Below are 21966 nucleotides of genomic sequence, written 5' to 3' on the forward strand. Positions count from 1 at the left end.
GGCATGGATGCCTGTGTCCACCAAGTCCACTGTCCTCCCTGGGTAACTGCTGCAGAGGGACCAGGAGGTTCCCTTACTTGCACTTTCTGAGGAAGCTTGAAATGGGGATCTGCAGGAAGCCTAGACCTCACTACCTTCCACCGCCCAGCAACTATTTCTCCCTGGGTTGTCCCTCGAAGGGAAAGGGGTGGCAAGAGGGGTGTATTGTTTTTCAAGGGGGAACGGGGGTAGGGGGTGGGGGGGGTCATGCTTGGTAGTGACATGAAGACTTTGGGGCTTCGGAGCATTTGCAAACCTAGAAGCTAAGACACAGAGACATATTGGGGGGCCTCTATTGTACCAAGGCCCCTCCAGCCCACCACCCTTCCAGCCATTCCCAAGAGGGGCAGCACACCCTGGGCCTCATTGTTTACAGACAGAAGCAGGCACATACTGTCTTCCCTGCCTCTCAGCTTATGGGTGAGATGCTGCATCCATCCCGCTCCTCAGCATTCAGGAGGGAAGACACCGTCCAAGTACACATGCCACGATCAGTAGTCAGATGTACTCAATTGCTTTCATTTTCCTACAAAGTCTGATCCCCTCCATCATTGTACAAAGAGAACTGAGGCCCAGAGGGGAAAGCCACTCACTAGAGTCACACAGCAGAGATGGCAAAGCTAGGATTAGAACACTAGATGTTAGACCTCTGAGCCCTGTAACTCCTCCCAGGATTCCGTACACTTGGGAACCTCCCTCAGACTCCGGAACTCTATTTTGAGTATTTTAGCAAAATAAAGAGAGTGAGGTTTGGAATAAACAGCAACGTCCCTTGAAATTTATTTTTATTTATTTTCTCAAAATCGGAGAAATGTATGTTCAGTCTCTGGGGCAGGGACCACATCTTCAAAGTGCTTTGCACAGAACAAGGCAGCTGTGGGTCTACTTGGGCTAAGACTGAGGGTGGGGAAGTCCTCCCTCCTTTCGTCCCTCCCTCCCTTTAGCAAACATTTACATACTTTACTGTGTACCAGGCGCACTGCAGGCGCTAGAGGTACAGTCTCACCCTCATGGAGCTTCCTAGTGAAACAGACATGACTAACAAGCAACTCTAGTGTAGTTAGTCTGAGGGTAGAAATAGGGAGTAGGGATGAAAACTAACTTAGGCTGGCTCCCTAGGGAAAGAGACATTTGAGATGAATCCAGAAGGGATTCTGGAGCAGGCCGAGCTCCATCACATTGCTCCTGCTGAGGTATTCAGGCCTGTGTTTTCTGCGGGGGGTGGGGGGGGTGGGGGGGGTGGGGTGGACAATAAAAGAAAAGCAATCTATAGGCTAGGTGAGACCTGTGCCCTGTTCTTTAGGGAGAAAGGATGGGAGGGGTAGGTGGAAAGTAGGGATGACTCTGTACTGAATTCTGGGCTGCAAACCCATGCGTAGAGCTGAAGAAATCACTAACAGAACTCCCCTGGAACTTGGGCGCAGGGTCCCTGCCCCCCCACTGGATGAGGCAGTCTTCCAGCCCCAATCTGGTCTGTCCCTATAGGTCCTGTCATCCCTTCTTTTAAGGCAGAGACACTTTTTTTTTTTTTTTTTTGAGAGTGCACTGGTTTTGCCACAATTTACCATTATGCTGGGGTCATAGAAAAGGGAATCCAGAAGGAGTAGAGCATCTCTGTGCTTAGAACCAGACGCTGTGTGTGGCACCACACCTGTGTTACTGCCTCAGTGCTCCAATGAAACTAACTAAGCAGCCCAGGCTGGAGGCTGAGAACTGGGCTTTCAGAAATGGACAGACCTATGTCTGAATCCCGACCATACTGCTTATTAGCTAGAGGAACCCCTAACTTTCCTGAGCTGCGGTATGCAGAGCTCTGAGAGGGAAATACGCTAATCAGCTCTAGAGCTTGTTGTGAGGACTGAAATAATCATGTATGAATAGCGTTGGGATTATATATAAAGGAAGACCCACAGAGCATAGTGCCTAATGCATAGTAAATACCCAGTAAGTGGTGGCTTGAAAAATAGGTTGGCATTATGCCAGTTTTATAGGTGAGGAGTCTGGGACCCAGATGTTAATTTATTCAATGTTGCACAGCTAATATATGGGAGTCCTTGGAGTTGAGTATAGCTCAAACTCCCAAGTTGGTATATACTCCAACAAAGGCAATTTGGGTGCCTGTTTATAAAAGTAAAAGATGCTTATTGTAAAACTAAGAAAATAAAGGACAATATCAGGAATAGAAATCACCCCTAGTCTCACTGTATAAGAAACATGTTAGTGTATTTTTATATTGTCTTCCTTGTATGCCCTGTTTATTTAACATAATTAAATACTGCACATGCAATTTTGTTTCCTACTTATTTGCTTTGCATTACAGCGTAAGCATTTTTCCATGGCATTAAAGCATCCTGGAATTTTTAATGGCTGCATACTATTCCACTGTTTGGATGCAGTGTGTTCTGTTTAACCATCCCAGGATAGCACTTTTTATGCCATTTGTGCAGGTTTGTGATCAAAAATTAATATCTTTGATACAAATCTTTGTATCTCTGATGCTTTTTTTAAAAAGATTTTATTTATTCACGAGAGACACACAGAGAGAGGCAGAGACATAGGCAGAGAGAGAAGCAGGCTCCTTGCAGGGAGCCTGATGTGGGACTCCATCCCAGGAACCTGGGATCACGACCTGAGCCAAAGGTGGACGCTCAACCACTGAGCCACCCAGGTGTGCCCCTGATTTTAAAAATGTTTTATCATGGGAAATTTCAAATGTATACCAAAGTAGACCAAACACCCCAAAAACCAAAATAAAGGACTCTGATGTACTCATCATTTAGCCTCAGCAATTATCATGCTTGGCTCATCTTGTTTTTTCCTTTCCCATATATTTCAAATTCTGAGTATCATGTTATTTGAGTATTGATTTTTTGAAGTCAGATTCCTAACGGTAGACTCACTGGGCCAGAGAGTAGAAATACTTTGTAAGATTTTGGATTTCTTTTGCTTGAATCACTTGCATAAGGGTTGTACAAATTTGTACTCTCATCAATTGTGCACGAGAGTGCTGGTCTTATTGCACCCTGACCTGCACTGACCTTTAGTTACACACACACACACACACACACACACACACACACAACACACACACACACACACACACACCTTCTGTAACACACCTTTTGCCAACATGACAGGTGAACGTGCTTTCTTTATATACATTTGTTTGATCGGTTGCTGGACTTATACAAAGGAGGCACCTGGGGACTGCAGTGGGCTAAACCCTCCTGAGGGACCCCCAGGAAACATGCTGGTGCTTCCTGGGGACCCTAGCCACACCTGTGGGGTGCGGGATTCATTTTTCCTGTTATTCTGGGACCAGGCAGGGTGGAGCTGGGGAAGAGTGTCCGCCTCATCCATGGGCAGCCACCAGGGGTCAGGATGGGGCCTGAGATCCTGATGGTGGGAGCTAGGGTAAGAATGGCCTGCATCCAGACCCTGCATTTCCTCTGCTGGCCACTGCTGGCTTCACACACAGCTCCCCTCTGCTCCTCAGATTGTGATTCCAGAATGTTCTGGATGGCTGTCCCCTCCCGCTTCTTGCAACTCCCAGGTTTGGCTTGCTGAAAAGGGAAAGAGATGTTTGAGAACACAGTTCTGCTTCTTTCTCTACACTCTCTGTGGGACCGAGGCCACTGTGGAGCAGGGATTTTTAACCTGGGGTCCATGAACCAAGGGACCCCACCCCCAAAATGGGCAAGTGGGGCATGGGTATCTGTTCCCCACCCCTCCCTTGGGGAGAGGACATTTTTTTGTGTGAGATTCTGAAAGGGGGATTCACATGCCTCCAAGTCCAGCATTTTGTCGTACCCTCTCATCCCTCCTCAGCCCAATTCATTTGCTTTCTGTGGGTATTGTGGGGGAGCAGCTTAGTGTGGTAAACATAGATGGTCCTGGGGGTTGTGCTAAGGAGCTGGACCCTCTGTATCATCCCCTGGAGCTGGGAGAAAGAGCTTGAGTTTTCCCTAGAGTGGTCTGGGATCAGGAAGGGAGGATGGGCAGCCCTCTAACCACCTGAGCAGTCAGCCCGGCTGCACTAGATTTGGGTGCACACCGAGATACCCTGCCTCACACCGAGGTCTGCATGTTTGTGTGCTTTAAATGACTGGCATGGGAGCAGAGAATCAGGGGAAGGCAGGCTGGTCCCAGGCCAGCAGGCTTGAAACCCATACCTCTGAGCCATGGGTGGTGGCAGGGGGAGGACACACAAGAGCTAGAGGAAACCAATTGTTTTCTGCAAGTGTGCTGCTCTGAGTCTTCCCTCACCACCACTTGCACTAAGCCATAGCCCCTGTGCATGTGCATCTGAGAGGTGAGGTTAGGGCCCCTGGGATTTTTTTTTTTAAAGATTTTATTTATTTATTCATAGACACAGAGGGAGAGAGGCAGAGACACAGGGAGAGGGAGAAGCAGGCTCCATGCAGGGAGCCCGATGTGGGACTCGATTCCGTGTCTCCAGGATCACAACCCAGGCTGCAGGCGGCGCCAAACCGCTCTGCCACCAGGATCCGGCCCCTGGGATTTTGAAGCTGGGGGCTTGGAGAGGCCAAGAGTCAAGGCCACAGTCATCCAACACATCAGATAGGAAGGAAATATCAAGAGCATTCCTAAATCCCACATTAGTATTCCCTTTATCTCATGATAATGGTTTCTATTTGTACATGAAGATAGGGGTTTGGCAGCCAGGCGAAGGGAAGAAGGCAGCAGGGTTGAACCATAATGTTCCCACTTAGGTCTGCATGGGACGTTCTGTTTCAGGCTTCCTGGTTCCTGGTGTTCACTCTGGACTCGGTGGTTCACTCGTCTTGCTTTTTGGATCAGATTTTCACCCCCTGAGGCTTCAACTGCTTCTTCGCAAAGAACTTCCTTATTAAATGGGAGGTGAGCACCTGGTAAAGGCACATTCGCACCTAGTTGACTCTCTCTGGTGAAAATAGAAAAATCAAAAAAATATTTTAGAAGTGACATCTTTGAAGAAAACTGGGAACGACTGTTCAAAATGCTGTGTGCTGAGAAGAAGCATGGGTGGATTTCCACACCTGTGAAATTCCTTTTCAGGTAAAGCGCTTCCTCCATCTGGCCCATGGAGCCTGCAGGGGCCCCACCCTTTCCTCCCTTGCCCTTGTGCAAGGCCTTCTCGGGCCTGGCAGCCACAGACCCAGTTCTACTGGTTAGGCTCCAGGGCCTCCTGGGCAAGGCTGCTCTTGGGTGACCATAGAGACCAGAATGTGCTCTGGCACAAGTGTTAGGTGGAATAACAAGGGCTTTCACACCATGAGGTCACCTCCACCCCACCCTAAAGAATCTCTGCTTATACAAGCACACTTACCTGTCCGGTCTGTTCTTTGCTTCATAGCTTTCCAGTGAGCCTGGAATAGGCAGCAAGCTGCAGCCTGGTCATCATGTGAGACATGGAGAAGGTGAAGTTGACTTCACCCTTTAGCGAGGACTGAGCAGCCCCGTGCAGTGGTGCGGGGCCACTCTCCAAGTGGAACATGGGACTCTATGCCTAGGGCAGCTCTGGAGATTCTTACATTGTGTTATTTGTGGTTCTGCTCCTCCCCCATTCCCCGACCCCTTGGCCTAGAGGGCAGGGATCCCAATTTGATGCTAAGCAAAGCCTGAGGAACAATAAGAAACCAAAGGTGGTCACCTGACCTCTGGGGCTGCTAGCCCTTCCAAGATTACACTGGGCTACTGGGTTTTCTGGACTCGTTCTGAAACTCAAAGCTCAAGTTATTCCAGCCAAATTGGTGCCCTGGTGAGGAGGAGGCAACCAGGGAGAGGGGAGAGAGGTGTGGGGGCGCAGCAAAACTGTGACGAATGGGGACTGTTCCTTATGCTAGGCTCCACCGGTGTGGGAATCTGCTGCAGAAAGAAGAGAGAGGGATGCCTGGGTGGCTCAGTAGTTGAGTGTCTGTCTTGGGCTCAGGACGTGATCTGGATCTGGTGATCGATCTGCGAGGAGCCTGCTTCTCCCTCTGCCTATGTCTCTGCCTCTCTCTGTGTCTGTCATGAATAAATAAATTTTTTAAGATCTTGAAAAAAATACAAAGAAAGAAAGAAAAAAGAGAGAGTATTGGTGGGAGTGAGACAAAAAAAGAAGCCCAGTGCACTAGAGGGATGAGCTTCTGGCCACTGTGGTAGCTCCAACTGGGCTGGACCCTCCTCCCTTTGGAATGCACTCATGCTAGTAAAACCCATTATCAGTTGGGTTTGGGATTTGGCCAGTTTAGGATGGGAAGGGCAGAAGGCCTGGGGCCCCTGGGGCAGGGGTGTGGGGTGCTGATGATGGTGGGGGTGGGGGTGTTGTGAAGTCACTTGACATTCAACTATCCAATAACTCTTCATGATAGACACGACTTAGATGTTAGGTCTGAGCTTGTCCACAGGCTCCACACAAGTGGCTAGGGCCCTTGAAAAGGCTCCAGGGGGCTCTTCTCAGCAGCACAGGAGTCGGCACTGGCTCTGGAGTCTGTAGTGTGTGTCGTCTTTGGACAAGATATGGGACCAGTCTGAGACCCAGATTTCTTCTTATCTGTTCTGTTGGGCATAGTCATGCCTAACAAGTGTGAAGAGAATTAAGCTGCATAGCCAGGGAAGAGCCTGGCAGAGTGGGTGACACTTGTCTGGTCCAGCAGTCCTTGTTTTTGGCCTCCCCTTCTTCCCTGCCTCTAGCTCCTGCTAGTTAGAGGCCACGCAGCTAACACAGGGCTCTTGGCCACAGTTTCTGGGCTAGGGGTTTTGTCCCTAGCCCCTGTGGTCTCTCAGAGTCTTTGGCTGGTTGTGTCCAGTGCGCAGGGCTCTGTCTGGAGCTCTAGAGCAGGAGGCTGGACACAGAGCCACAGAGCCACAGACCCCTGGAAATCCTCAGGGCTGGGATCTCCAAGCTCTGGAGATCTGCCCCTCTGCAGGGTAGAAACTGGCTCAAGTATTCTGGTGCGACTCAGCCACTCAATGTCCCTTGCTTCAAGGTTTCATTCTTTCTGGATCCAGGACTCTTCAGGGACTTCCTTCTCCATTACCTACAAGGAAAGGTGACAAGGACTGGCTGTGGGTCCCTTACACTTTGGCCTTGCTCCAACCGTGTAGCACCTGAGCTTGAGGTAAGAGGGGAGAAGGTAAAGACTCCTTGGTTCCCCGCACGATTCTGCCCACCCTGGGCCTGAATATCTTCACTTGTGTGCAGATTGAGACTAGGCTGTCGGGCCTGACCCAGATAGAATCCTGTGATTTTCAGCTGCAGGGGAGACCTTTGTCTGGCAGGGCATATGTCCCAAGGGTGAGAAAAAGCCCTCCATGAGAGGATGAACCAGAAGGGGGTAACGAGAGAGATTTGTACCCACAGCAGACACAGTTCTCGAGGTACAATTAATAAAAGATTCAAACTTCAAGTTCTTATCAGAGACTCTCCCGTGGTGCTCCTCATTACATTTTACACATGGTAGTTGCTGAATGAATGACAGCGTTACAAGCCCAGCCAGGAGAGAGGGGAAAACACTGGGAGAAAGCACCTATGGAAGAAACAGGTCTGGGCTGCAGGGCAGGTGGGAAGCATTCAAACATAAGGCAACTGTGCGGTTCAGGGCCCTGTGTATTCCAGCCATGGCACAGAGTCAGCGTCTTAGTCTTTATGGGTCAGATGTCACATATTCCGGGATTACCTGTTTGCTACATGGCATGACTACTAATTCATGTTTAGGGTGTAGCCAACTCTGACATACAGCTTTTCTTCTATTATTTTGGCACCCAGCCAGTTGAGCACCAGCCTGTATTTGTGGGGATTGCCTTTTTTTTTTTTTTTTTTTGAGAGAGAGAGAGAGAGTGTGTGTGGGCGAGCAGAGCTAGAGGGCAGGGAGAGTAGGAGAGAATCTTAAGCAGGCTCGATGCCCAACAAGGAGCCCAATGTGGGCCTTAATCAACTGAGCTCCCAGGTGCTCCCTTTTGCTCTCTAATTTTTTTTTTTAATTTTTATTTATTTATGATAGTCACAGAGAGAGAGAGAGAGAGAGAGGCAGAGACACAGGCACAGGGAGAAGCAGGCTCCATGCACCGGGAGCCCGATGTGGGATTCGATCCTGGGTCTCCAGGATCGTGCCCTGGGCCAAAGGCAGGCGCCAAACCGCTGCGTCACCCAGGGATCCCTGCTCTCTAATTTTTTATTCCTATTTTAGCAACATTGTTCTAAGAATGGAGGGATCATCTTGACCCCCTATGGTGTCTTCTCCACACTGTGTTCACAGGCAACCTTTTTCAGTGAATATCAGATGCATCACTGCTCAGCTCCAAACCTCCACTCAGAGCAACAGCTGAAGTCCTCATCATGGACTGGAAGCCTGGCCCTCCTTGACTTAATTTCTATCCTTCCTGTCAGTCTGTTCACTGTAGCTACAGAGTGGCTACTGGTAGCCACTGGTTTCTTTGCTGTTTCCTGAGCTACACCAAACACCCTGTCTCCTGATTCTACCTTAATTTTCACTGCTCTCCAGAACATTCTGTACTCTCCCCATTTCCTCCAGGCCTCTGCTCACTTTTTGCCTTGTCATCTTTTGCCCAACCTGGCCCAGTATGAAACAAACACTCCATCCCACATTTCTTGCCTCACTCACCTTGCTGTATTTTTTTTTTTTTTCAGAGCATTTCTCGGGCCCTGCCCTTTGTGTTTCTTTGATTGCCTGTCTCCCTCCACAGGAATGTAAACTCCTTAAAGGAATAGATTTTTAATTTAATTAATTAATTTTTTATTAGTTTTTAAAAGTATTATATTTATTTGAAAGAGAGAGAGGGAGAAAGCATGAGCAGGGGAAAGGTGGGGTAGAGAGAGAAGTAGGCTCCCCGATGAGTAGGGAACCCTATGTGGGGTTCCATCCCAGGACTGTGGGATCATGATCTGAGCTGAAGGCAGATGCTTAACTGACTGAGCCACCCAGGCACCCCTAATTTGATTCTTTTAAAAATTTTATTTTTTTTTTATTTTTATTTTTTTTAAATTTTATTTTTAAGAAATCTCTACACCCAACATGTGGCCTAAACTTACAACCCAAGATCAAGAGTTGTATGCTCTACTGACTGAGCCAGCCAGGTGCCCAAAGGAATAGATATCCTGTTTTTTTTGTTTTTTTTTTAAGATTTTATTTATTTATTCATGGTAGACAGAGAGAGAGAGAGAGAGAGAGAGAGAGAGAGAGAGAGAGAGGCAGAGAGAGAAGCAGGCTCCATGCAGGGAGCCCGACACGAGACTCGATCCTGGGACTCCAGGATCACGCCCTGGGCCAAAGGCAGGCGGCGCTTAAACTGCTGAGCCACCCAGGCTGCCAGGAATAGATATCTTTAAACTCACTGCACTCCCTAGCACCTACAGAAGTACCTGGCACATAAGAGGATCTGAATAAACAGTTGCTGGATTTCTAAGTCATGAAGACCTTGAAAACACCCCTAGCCCTGTGCACCTGCTATGACAGCTCTTGCAGGTTGTCCCTGGCTGTCATGCTGTAGTCAGGCCTCTGCAGGGCCTGAGAGGTGGCCAATAGTAATCTGCCCATGCTTGCCTACCCACAAGGGTGTTATTGGACAAGGAGCCATTGCTGGATGCTCAGTAAGCTGAACACTGATAGCGGTTTTGTGGCAGAGAGAAAGTTTTACTGCAGGGCACCAAGCAAGGAGACAGGAGATAATTTCTCAAATCCACCTTCTTGAGGATAGGGGGAGCTGAGTATTTATGGGATTTTTTTCCAAGACAGGGGTGATATGGGGGAGTGGAGCTCTTAAATGGATGTAGGTAATTGGAAGTTGGGAAAAGTGAGGTGCAAGGGAATGTTATTGCTGATTCTGTGAAGGTGCCACCCAGTGACATAGTTGTACTTCTATCGTGTGTATACAAGATGGCGCCAGCATGGCAAACAGGGGAGATCTTAGGGTATCATCACAGTGGTTCCCTTGACCCCTGGTCCCTTCTGTACAACTGCAAGAATTCTTCTCGGTTCCAATCTCAGCTCAGTCAATTTCTGCAAAGCAGGCTCATAAATCAATCAGGTCAACCAGAATTTCCTTAAAGTAGAATGTCCAAACATTTGTTAACTTGATGTGTCTGTTTCAAAGGAAGAGTTCATCAGGAGGCCATCTGCAGAAGCAAGGGACCCTTGGCCAGTTGCCCAGATGTGTTGTTGTCAGGGGAAGGGCTGGGGGCACAGCATGGGGTGGGTTATTGGAGGAGGGCAGGTGGCCACTCCATGGGTCCCATGTGTTTGCAGAGGTAACCAACAGTCCTGACATGGGCATCACTGTCTCTATTTTTATCTCCTGCATGGGTAGGGGGCCCAGGCACCACATCAACTCCTTTCCTCAATCTTCCTGCCCTTCATACTCTCCCAAGATGGAGCTACCTCACACCTACCTCTGCCATCCCCAGAAGATGCTTCTGGAAGGTTTGGCAGTTCTTCCTGATCCTGTATTCATCAGCCTTTTCTCAAGCTTCCTCCTCTCTCAGTGGCTCACCATGCCCATCTTCCCAAACCTCTTTTCCCTTCAGTTTCAAAACATACCTACTTTGCCTCCTGCTTCTCTGGCTCCTTTTTTGGCTTTCTTTTCCTCTTCCCCCCCACCAAAACACAATGATTTCTGTGTCAGTCTGGGCCTAGCCAAGAAAATGATTCTATGGAAGGCACTCCAAACAGGGGGTATGTACAGAGAATTGATAGTCCAGTGTTGGAGGATTGGGAGAGCAAACAGGCATTGTGGTGATTAGATGTGGTAACTTCCAGAAGCATTATTAACCCTGAGCTGGAGGAACAGAGAGAAGAGGTAGTGTTGCCAGAACCTCTGGGCTGAGTGGAGCAGCCTCCTGGCTACTTCTCAGACCACAGAATGAGGATGCACTGTGACAGCTGTGTGGACTCCTGGGGGCAAGCACTCGTGACTCTGCTAGTGTCCCCAAGGAGGTGTTCTTCAGCTGCTGCTAAAGCCGAAATCAGGAGGCCACAGCAAGATGAGCTACAGCTCCTAGGCCAAGTCTGGCTGCCACCTATTTCTCTATGACCTAAGAATTTTGTTTTTACACTTTTATTTATTAAAAACATATATTTTTTTAAAAACATATTTTTAAAGTAAGCTCTACACCCAAAATGGGGCTTGAACTCAAGACCGAGAGATCAAAAGTTACATGCTTTGCCAAGTGAGCCAGCCAGATGCACTCTGTCATCAATCCCCTCCCCCCTCTTTTTACATTTTTTTTTTTTAATATTTTATTTATTCATGAGAGACACAGAGAGAGGCAGAGACATAGGCAGAGGGAGAAGCAGGCTCCCTGTAGGGAGCTCCATGCGGGACTCGATCACAGGACCCTGGGACCGCAACCTGAGCCAAAGGCAGACGCCCAACCACTGAGCCACCCAGGTGCTCCTCCACAATTTTTTTTAATAACATGAGAAAAAGTTTAAGTTTTCATCTTAACTGAAAAACCCTGGATACGAAATGATGTAGTCAGTTGAAACTACGCAGAAAACAAGAGCATCAAAATGTTAGTCCACTCAAACAGTGGGGTTATTTTCCTCTTTCAATGCTTTAGTAGTTTAAAAAAAAATCTACAATGTACAATGTCCTTGACAATGTGAATAAGATTTTCTTTTTACATTTTTAAATAGTTGAAAAAAGAAAAAATAACTCATGGCACATGAACATTATAAAAAATTGAAACTTCAGTGTCCATAATTAAAGTTTTTATTGGAGGGTTGTCTAGGTGGCTCAGTGGTTAAGCATCTGCCTTTGGCTCAGGTCACGGAGTCCCCGGATCAAGTCCTGCATCAGGCTTCCTGTAGGGAGCCTGCTTCTCCCTCTGCCTGTGTCTCTCCTCTCTCTCCGTGTCTCTCATGAATAAATAAATAAAATCTTAAAAAAGAATAAAGACTATTTTGGGACACAGTCATGCTTGTTCACTTATGTATTCTCTGTGGCCCAAATCCATAGCTGCCATGCAGGACTCTTCAGCCTTGAATTTCTATCTGCTGAGCAGCTCCAATTACAAGCTTCCCTTTCTCTCAAAACCACCATGTGCAAAAGGAAGAATTAATATTTCCTCTCAAATTCCTTCCTTTTCCTCAGCTACCCATTTCTGTTGGTGACATCATCCTTCTCCCAGGGTGGTGTTTACATAGGCTGGAACCCAGGCCCGGCCTCATGCTTAGATCCTCTGTCCCCTGCTTCCCACATCAAAGCAATTAGAAAGACCAAGTCTTTATAAGGCTTTGCAATCGTTTTTTGCTCCTTTCCCTTCTCAGAACCATCACCTGGGCTTGAGTCACCTCTTGCCTGGACTACAAATATGACCAAACAATGGGCATTACACCACATGAGTCTCATTCCAGTTCATCCCACACATCATCACCAAATTCATTTTTTGAATCATCCTGTTCAAAGGTCCTCCTTGGCCAGGCATTTGAAGCTTTCCATATAGTCCAAATGACTAAAATTTGGTTTCCCAACCTTGTTTTCTATTTCTTCCTTTCCTATACCTTGATATACACTCTTTCCCCCTAGGCTCAGTACACTTTACACTCTCCCCTCTGCTGGAATGGCTTTGGTACTTGTGAGAATTAGGTTCAGCTACGAGTGATCAAAAACCCAGAGTAAGAGGCCTTTTGAGTTGGTATCAGATCCCCTTGGACTTGTTTATCATTTCCCATAGCTTCTGGACATGCAGAGGGTCTGGGGCAGGCTTTAGCTGAACTAGTAAAGAAGGACAAAAGCCCAGTCTGTCATCTCAAATTAGGACAAACTCTGAGGTGTAATTTGTGTATCAGAGCTCCCTTTCAGGATCAGCTTGAGGCTGGCACTTTGCTGAAAGCACACCCTTGTCTTCCTTTCCATCTCTGCTTTGCTTCCCCAAATCCCTTACTTATTCCTCCTGGAGGCATTTAATGGTTTGCTTGGGGGACGCCTGGGTGGCTCAGCGGTTGAGCATCTGCCTTCAGCTCAGGGCATGATCCTGGGGTCCTGGGATTGGGTCCCGCATTGGGCTCCCTGTGGGCTCCCTGCTTCTGTCTCTGCCTATGTCTCTGTCTCTCATGAATAAATAAATAAAATCTAAAAAAAAAAAAAATAGTTCACTTGAAGTGAAGCCTAGTCTCAGGATCTGTGGCAGGCAGCCCAACCTAAGACATAAATATAACAGTGGCTTAAACGAGATCACAGTGGGTCTCACATGGTTTTTATTTTTATTTTAATATTATTATTACTATTTTTAATGGAAGAGAAGTTTTTAAAATAAGATTTTATTTATATATTTTGAGAGGGAGAGAGAGCAAAGGGAGGGGTGGAGGCAGAGGGAGAGAGAGAATCTCCAGCAGACTCCTTGCTGAACACAGTACCCATTGATGGGCTTGATCCCACAACCCTGAAATCATGACCTGAGCTGAAATCAAGAGTCAGATGCTTAACGGACTGAGCCACCCAGACGCCTCTATTTTATTATTATTATTATTATTATTATTATTATTATTATTTTGAAAGAGAGAGAGAGAGAGAGCGCTTACATGTGTGCCAGTGGTGGGGGCAGGAGAGAACGAATCTCAAGCAGTCTCCATATTCAGTGCAGAGACCCAGGCAGGGCTCCATCTCATGACCCTGAGATCACAACCTGAGCTGAAATCAAAAGTCAGATGCTTAGCTGACTCAGCTACCCAGGCACCCTTGTATGATTTTTTTTTTTTAAGATTTTATTTATTTATTCATGAGAGACAGAGAGAGAGAGAGAGAGAGAGAGAGAGAGAGAGAGACAGAGGCAGAGACCCAGGCAGAAGGAGAAGCAGGCTCCATGCAGGGAGCTGGATGCGGGACTCGATCCTGGTCCTTGTGATCACCATGTGAGCTCAACCACTGAGCCACCCAGGCATCCCACCTCTTGTATGATCTTGATGATCTTCATGGACTCAGACTGTTTCAACATAATAGTGCAATATTCTCATTGTGTAGCATTCCCTTAGGTCAAAGATAGCTGCTTCAGCTTATATCATTAAGTTCACATTGTAGCCAGCAGGAGGGAGAGAAAGAAAGGGAGGGGGTGCTCCCCGAATTGAAGAATACTTCCTGAAGGTTGAATGCCTCATGTCTGCTATATCCTTTTATCCAGAACTTGGTCAAGAGGCCATGCCTGGCTGAGAGGGACGCTGGGAAATGTAATCCTTATTCTGAGTGTACAATGGCACAGCTGAAATGTTGGGGCATGATTACTGAGGGAACAGATATTGGGGGACAGCAAATCATCTTAGTTGTTCTCTCCTTATCTCTGCCTGTTCAGTTTCTTTAAAACCCAGTACAAATGCCACTTTCAGCATGGATCTTTCTGTTAAGAAACAAAATTCATGGGCAGCCCGGGTGGCTCAGTGGTTTAGTGCCGCCTTCAGCTCAGAGCCTGATCCTGGAGAACCTGGATCGAGTCTCACGTCGGGCTCCCTGCATGGAGCCTGCTTTTCCCTCTGCCTGGGTCTCTGCCCCACCCACCCCCGTGTGTCTCTCATGGATAAATGAATAAAATCTTAAAAAAAAAAAAAGAAAATTCAACCAACTAAACTTGAAGATCGAATTGGCTTATTGAAGGATTCCTGAATCAGGCAGCATCTCATCTAGCAAGTGGAGGGGAGCTCCACTGAATGAAACAAATGAAGGGGTTTCTCTTTTTTTAATTTTTAAAAAGGTTTTTATTTATTTGAGAGAGAGAGAAAGGGCACGCGATAAGAGGTGGAGGGAGTAGAGGGGGAAACAGAGGGACTAGCAGATTCCTTGCTAAGCAGAGAGTCTGACAATGAGGAGCTGGATCCCAGGACTCCCAAGATCATGACCTGAGCCCAAGGCAGACACTTAACCCACTGAGCCACCCAGGCGCCCCAGAAACCTTAGCTTCAGTTGTGAACTGCCTGTTATACCACATTCTTTAAATTTACAAGTGTATAAGTACATTTCATAATTTTAGAAGCACATGTCTTTTTAAATTTTCTAATATAGCACTAACACATCTGAATATCTTTTAGTTTCTCTGTGAGAAGAACCCAAAAGTAGATAAATGTATATTCAGCAATTAATGATTTATTATTTCGTCTTATTGGGAGATGTACATATTCAATGAAGTTAATTTACCACCTAACTTTAGGTTTTATGTAAAACCTTTAGCAAAGGTTTTAGTTTCCCAAAAAGATTTGAGGAAACTACTTAAGTAGACATAAATATTGCTGCAAAATTCACTTATAAACTTTTATGTTAGCTTACATCTATTTAATTCAATTGTTTTTAAGAATTGCTTAGACTGGGATGCTTGAGTGGTTCAGTGGTTGAGCATCTGCCATTGGCTCAGGACATGATCCCAGGGTCCTGGGATCAAATCCCACGTCGGAGACCTCATGGGGAGCCTGCTTCTTCCTCTGCCTATGTCTCTGCCTGTTTCTGTGTGTCTCTCATGAATAAATTCTTTAAAAAAAAGAATTGCTTAGACTACCTACAAAAACTATTAAATATTAGACAAAATCAGTCATCCTAAGCTATTTATTTTTTGTCAGCAGATCTTATAAGAGATAAAATGAACTTACTTGGCTAGTAAATCCAGGTAGAATAAAAGTTTTATATTTAATGTTAACTCTAAAGACATTCCTGTGTCAATTAAACCAATGAACTTAAACTTTCAGTTACCGAAGATTATCCTGGATCATGTGACCTTGAAAAACATTTGGATTTATTTCTATTTTTCTGAGAATTTTAGAACCCTCAAATCTTACAAGTGCTCACCTTCAAACCAACTAGAGCTCTTTTACAAATTAATTTAGTAATGCCATCGGAGATAGAATAAGATCTCATATGTAAAATGTACACATATAAAGACATACACACAAGGTGCCTGGGTGACTCAGTGGTCACCCTGAGCATCTGCCTTTGGCTCAGGTTGTGATCCTGGGTTCCTGTGATTGAGGCCTGCATTGTGCTCCCTGCTTGAAGCTTGCTTCTTCCTCTGCTGTGTCTCTACCTTCCTCCCTGTGTCTCTCATGGACAATTAATCTTAAGGAGGCTGTGCTAGCATTTGGACACTACAGCCCATTTAGAAGTTTCTATTTTGAAAAGTACTCTTTCCGCCTTTTCTCCTTCAGTCTCTGGTAATTGTGGGCTGTGTTTACATTTCACAGACATAATTAAATGTATAACTTTAATGGACGCAGAAAGAAGAGCTCTTTCAAAAATGACTTTGGTTTCCTAAGGCCAAGAATTTCCAACTCTTTTGCAATAATCGAGAGAAGTTTTGGGATTTGTAAAAAGGTGCATTTTGAATTGCCTCTAGAACTGATTTTTGTTTTACAAAATATTTGTAAGATTAGGATAGTTATTCTCAATTCCTCAAAGATTTGGGTTGTGGGACGTCTGGGTGGCTCAGTGGTTGAGCATCTGCCTTTGGCTTGGGGCGTGATCCCGGGGTCCCAAGATGGAGTCCCACATCGGGCTCCTTGCATGGAGCCTGCTTCTCCTGTCTCTGTCTCTCTGCCTCTCTCTGTGTCTCTCATGAATAAGTAAAATCTAAAAAAAAAAAAAAAAAAAAAAAAAAAAATTGGGATCGTAATTCAAATGCTATCATATGTCAATCCTCTCCCCTCCCCCCCACCAATCCAACTACATTATCTTCAATTTGCTTTCTTTCTCTCTGGGTACATCATTTTCATTCTAAATGTTTCTGGCAATCTTGAATAAACCTGCTTGGATCCTGAAAGAGGGTGCAAAGAATATTAGCCAAAAGAAAGAACCAACAACCTACATATCCCAAGCAGGCAGGAAGCCAAACCCAGTGACGCAAATAGGAAGGCAATAATTTTTGTTGGTAGAAAAAGGATCAATAAATAGTGGATTTGGATTTGCAAAGGATTTCCACTCTGGACTGGGCACTACAGACAGAAATTCTGAAGAGCTGATTCTGGTAAGAATTTTTACCTTTTGCTGGCTTTTGCCAGTTTTCCAGGGACCCCCTCTACAGGCTCTGGTATCTACCAGCATTTCCCCTTGGCTGTTTAAAGGAATAATGTAGCAGTTTACCAGGAAATCCCTCAATTTGGATGACTCTGGAAGGGGCCCATGTGGGAATCTTCCCTTGAAGATAGATATAGGGGTGACTCTGAGGCCATTAACTTGGCAGATCTTTCTTCCTCCCTCCCTTCCTTCCTTCCTTCCTTCCTTCCTTCCTTCCTTCCTCCCTCCCTCCCTCTTTCTTTTTTTCTTTCTCTTTCTTTCTTTCTTTCTTTCTCTCTCTTTCTTTCTTTTCTCTTTTCTTTTCTTTTCCTTTCCTTTCCTTTCCTATTTTCTTTTCTTTTCTTTCTTTTTTTCTTTTCTTCTTTTTTTTTTATGGTTGTGCCTGAATGGAAAAACAATTCAGACAAGGATGAATAGAATGACTCCTCCACTGAGGGACGATGACAACAGTGGGAGTTTTGTCAGTCTTTAGAATCTTTTGCCTTATGTACCTCTTATATCTTTAATTTTTCTTTAGCCTTGTGCAATGGATCTTTCAATGAAACTATTTTGTTATTTTTGACCTTTCGGAGGCTTCTGCTTACCAATTTCAAGAGGCATTCTTTTATTTATTTATTTATTTATTTATTTATTTATGATAGGAACACAGTGAGAGAGAGAGGCAGAGACATAGGCAGAGGGAGAAGCAGGCTCCATGCACCGGGAGCCCGACGTGGGATTCGATCCCGGATCTCCAGGATCGCGCCCTGGGCCAAAGGCAGGCGCCAAACCGCTGCGCCACCCAGGGATCCCAAGAGGCATTCTTTTTAATTTGGGAACCTTTGCTTTCAAATGCACGTCTTATTTTTATTTTATTTTTTTTAAATATTTTTTTTTAATTTTATTTATTTATGATAGTCACACAGAGAGAGAGAGAGAGAGAGAGGCAGAGACACAGGCAGAGGGAGAAGCAGGCTCCATGCACCGAGAGCCTGATGTGGGATTTGATCCCGGGTCTCCAGAATCGCGCCCTGGGCCAAAGACAGGTGCTAAACCGCTGCGCCACCCAGGGATCCCTCAAATGCACGTCTTAAATGATGTTGTCTAATTGAAACGGTCCCCATAATGGCCATGATAATTCCACATTGTTTTAAATTTATTTATTTATTTATTATTAATTAATTAATTAATTTTTAAATATTTTATTTATTTATTCATGAGACATACACACACACACACACACACACAGAGGCAGAGACACAGGCAGAGGGAGAAGCAGGCTCCATGCAGGGAGCCCCACGTGGGACTAGATCCCGGGTCTCCAGGGTCACGCCCTGGGCTGAAGGCAGCGCTAAACCGCTGAGGCACCCGGGCTGCCCTCCACGTTGATTTTAGTAACATTTTCCATCTTGCTCAACATCTACAACTTCCAGGATGATCATTCTTAGCCATAAAATAAGCAGGTGTGCCAGCAAGGACCTTGCCGGGGAGGGGAGATCTACAGTGCGCCTCACCACACGCACGGGAGCTTTGTTGGGATTGGCAGGAGACTTAGTGTCCCTTTAACGCCTTCCATGACCAGCTTATCCTAATATGAAAGTCTGAGTTAGGTGATGAGTGCTCTAACAGCTCTTAATTACTCAATCCAGGCCCACCACTTTTTGTGGCTTTTAGCCTCCGAGATCCCCACTAGCAGTAGCCTTTATTTAAACAAAGCAAGACAAAAAATATGCAGACAAATCTTAACTCAGCTGCCATAACCAAAGCATGTCATTGAGGACTGGCCAAGAGAAGACTGGGGGCACTACCAGAGCATAGACTCCATTATTGTGACTACAGACTGGAAATGGGGAAAGGGCTAACCCAGCAAACCTCAGTAAGTGAGTGCTCTGGGCTGGAACAGGGACAGGATTCTAATGTAGAATTATGGACTGGCATTCTGTTGGAGCCTCCTGTCAGTCTACACTGACCTGTTCACCAAGGGCTGGGAAGCCAATGAGAGCAGTAGCTCGAACACAGAGGAGCTGCAACCCAGGGGACTTACCAATGGCCCCCAGGATGAGAAAGACAATGAACTAGAGAGGGTTCCTGGGGTGCCACGCCTGTGTTTCTCATTGTCCTCAAATGCTGTCACAAGTTTGCTTCAGATTCCACTGCTGCCACCAATATGTTAAAATACAAAATTCAGCTGAGTAAATTTGAAGACCTAATTCGTCTTATTAAATGGCTCATGAATCAGGTAGCATCCCATCTAGCAAGTAGAAGGGGCTCTTAGGACACAGTGGCAGGTTTTTAGGAAATGAGAGTGGGGCAAGAATGTTATTAATAAAAGAAAAAGATTGTTTCAGGCCAGGTAGCTTTCCCTTACGGGGAAAGGTGATAGGTCTTATCAAGCAGGTTACCTCAATCTGGGGGCGGATGGAGAGAACCCAACCCATGTGGCAGATTCATTGATGCTGATCAGAAAATGCCTGACTGATCAGTTAAGACTATATTTCTGGGGGAGGTTGAAACTACAAGCAGGTCAGGTATTAAGCCCTGGTTTGGGCTTAAGTGACGCCATTTGGGGGCCTGTGGTTTTCTTTTTAATAGTTCCTTACATTTTTCTGCCTTGCATCCTAGTTATTTACATATGCATTTACCAGAACACTGTATGTATCTTTAAGGTAGCAGGCAAATCTCAATAAAGTTCTGGTTTGAACCTCATAATCCTCCAATTCCTATATTCTGAAGAGTGTGGATTTGGAGTCAGAGCAATCTAGCTCAAAGGCAGGCTTATCTTTAAACTAGTTATGCAGTATTCGTTTGTTTCTTCTACAGAGATTTATTGGTGCCCTACCAGGCATTGTTATGGGTGCTGTAGGCATGGCAGAGAATAATACAAATAAGGGCCCCACAGCAGGACATGTTGCACAGCCAGACTGCACAGCAGCCTCACTGCTTACAAGCTGTGTGACCCTGGCCAGATTACTACTCTGCCTCTCTGTTCCTGAGTTTCATTCTTTCAAACGTGGAGATGCTCATAGTGCAACTTTTTAGGATTGTGGTGAGGATTCCATGAGTTTATATTCGTAAAGTGCTTAGAACTGTGCCTGACACAAAATAGGAGCTACATGGGCATTAAGTATCATTATTATTAGCTTGCAGAGCTTCTATCCTGTTAGGCAGTGAAAAGTGCTATGAAGGAAATAAAAGATTGGTGAGGATGTGGGGAAAAAGGAATCCTCATGTACTGTTGGTGGAAATGAAAATTGGTGCAACCACTGTGAAAAAGTGTGGAATTTCCTTAAAAAATTAAAGATAGGCCTACCCTATGATCAATAATTGCACTACTGGGTATTTACCCAAAGAAGATAAAAACACTAATTTGAAAAGATACACGAACCCTATGTTTATAGTAGCATTATTTACAATAGTCAGGATATGGAAGCAACCTAAGTGTCCATTGATAGAATAATGGATAAAGAAGAAGTGGTATGTATATCTGTAATGGAATATTAGCCATCAAAAAGTATGAAATCTTGTCATTTGCAACAACATGGATGGAGCTAGAGAGTATAATGCTAAGTGAAAAAAGCCAGTCAGAAAAAGACAAATATCATATGATTTCACTTATGCGGAATTTAAGAAACAAAACAAGTGAACAACCAAAGGGAAAAAAGAGACAAAAGAAAAAACAGACCCTTAAGTACAGAGAACAAACTGGTGGTTGCCAAAGGAGAAGTGGGTGGGAGGTGAAATAGGTAAAGGGGATTAAGACTATACTCACTCATGAGGAACACTGGGTGATACATGGAGTTGTTGAGTCATTATATTGTACACCTGAAACCAATATAACATTGTTAATTATACCTCAAAAAAAAAAAAAAAAAAGAATGAAAGGAGGAGAAGAGAATGGGTAAAAAACGTGCTTCTGCAGGCTCTACCTTGTACCAGATGGCTTAGGGAAAGTCTCTATGAGGAAGTAACAGGGGTCATGAAATGTAGGTGGAAGAGTTTTCAAGGAACAGCTAGTGCAAAAGCTATGAAGGTAGGCCTAACTGGCAGGTTTGGGCAGAAAGAAGCCTGTGGGCCAGAGCATGCAGGAGAGCATATGAAGTAGTCTGGGAGACACTTGGGAGCCAGATCCTTCAGGGCTTTGCAAGTTGGGGAAATAATTTAAGTTTTGATTCTAAGTGCAATGGGAAGACATTGGAGGGCTTTAAGCAGAGGAGATTTCTTTTTATTTTTTTAAAGATTTTATTTATTTACTTGAGAGAAAGAGAGAAAGCACTAGCAGGGGGAGAGGCAGAGAGACAAACAGAATCCCCACTGAGTGTAGAGTCTGACTAGGGGCTCGATCCCAGGACCCTGAGATCATGACTTGAGCTGAAGTCAGAGGCTTAACTGACTGAGCCACCTAGCCACCCCAAGAATATATATTTTTAAGATTTTATTTATTTGAGAGAGAGAAAGAGCATGTGAGCATAAGCAGCGGGGAGGGGCAGAAGGAGAGGGAGAAGCAGATTCCCTGCTGAGCCGCTAGGACTTGATCCCAGATGCAGGGATCAGAACCTGAGCCCAAGCCCCCCAGGTACCTCCTGAGGAGATTTCTTTTTAAAAAGATTATTCTAGCTGCAGGATAGAGGGAAAATGGTTTATGAGGATTTAGGAGTGCAGTGAAGGAGGTCAGTTAGAAGGCTCCAGAGAGGACAGTTGAGATGGGGGTGGGGAGGAGACAGTTGGACACATGTTATGGAGGCAAAATCAACAGGATTTGCTGATAGATTGAATGTGGGAGATAAAGTGAAGAGAAAACTCCAGGGTAACTCTCAAAATTTGGTTGGAACACCTTCCTGGGATGGGGAGATGTGAAAAGACAGGTGTTAGGTGGACAGGAATTAAGAGTTCTACTTTGGTTATTTTCAATGGAGCAAATCACTTATGCTGTCTGTCTGTTCTTTTGTGATCTAGAGTATG

General features: G+C 45.4%; 1 protein-coding gene across 3 annotated transcripts in view; it reads left to right on the plus strand.

The window, feature by feature from the left end:
- The window catches only part of DHRS2 (dehydrogenase/reductase 2), a 47551-nt gene that overhangs the window by 2946 nt on the left and 22639 nt on the right, over positions 1-21966 (plus strand). For 2 of the 3 annotated variants that reach the window (XM_026007556.2, XM_026007562.2), the window contains exon 2: positions 4798-5097. In XM_026007556.2, the coding sequence (XP_025863341.1) occupies positions 5039-5097 (59 nt within the window). In that variant the 5' untranslated portion in view covers positions 4798-5038. The remainder of the gene's footprint in view (positions 1-4797; positions 5098-21966) is intronic. The other variant, XM_072761234.1, reaches the window with a different exon arrangement.

This window comes from Vulpes vulpes, chromosome 6, assembly GCF_048418805.1.
Source record: "Vulpes vulpes isolate BD-2025 chromosome 6, VulVul3, whole genome shotgun sequence".
NCBI classification, from domain to species: Eukaryota; Metazoa; Chordata; class Mammalia; order Carnivora; family Canidae; genus Vulpes; species Vulpes vulpes.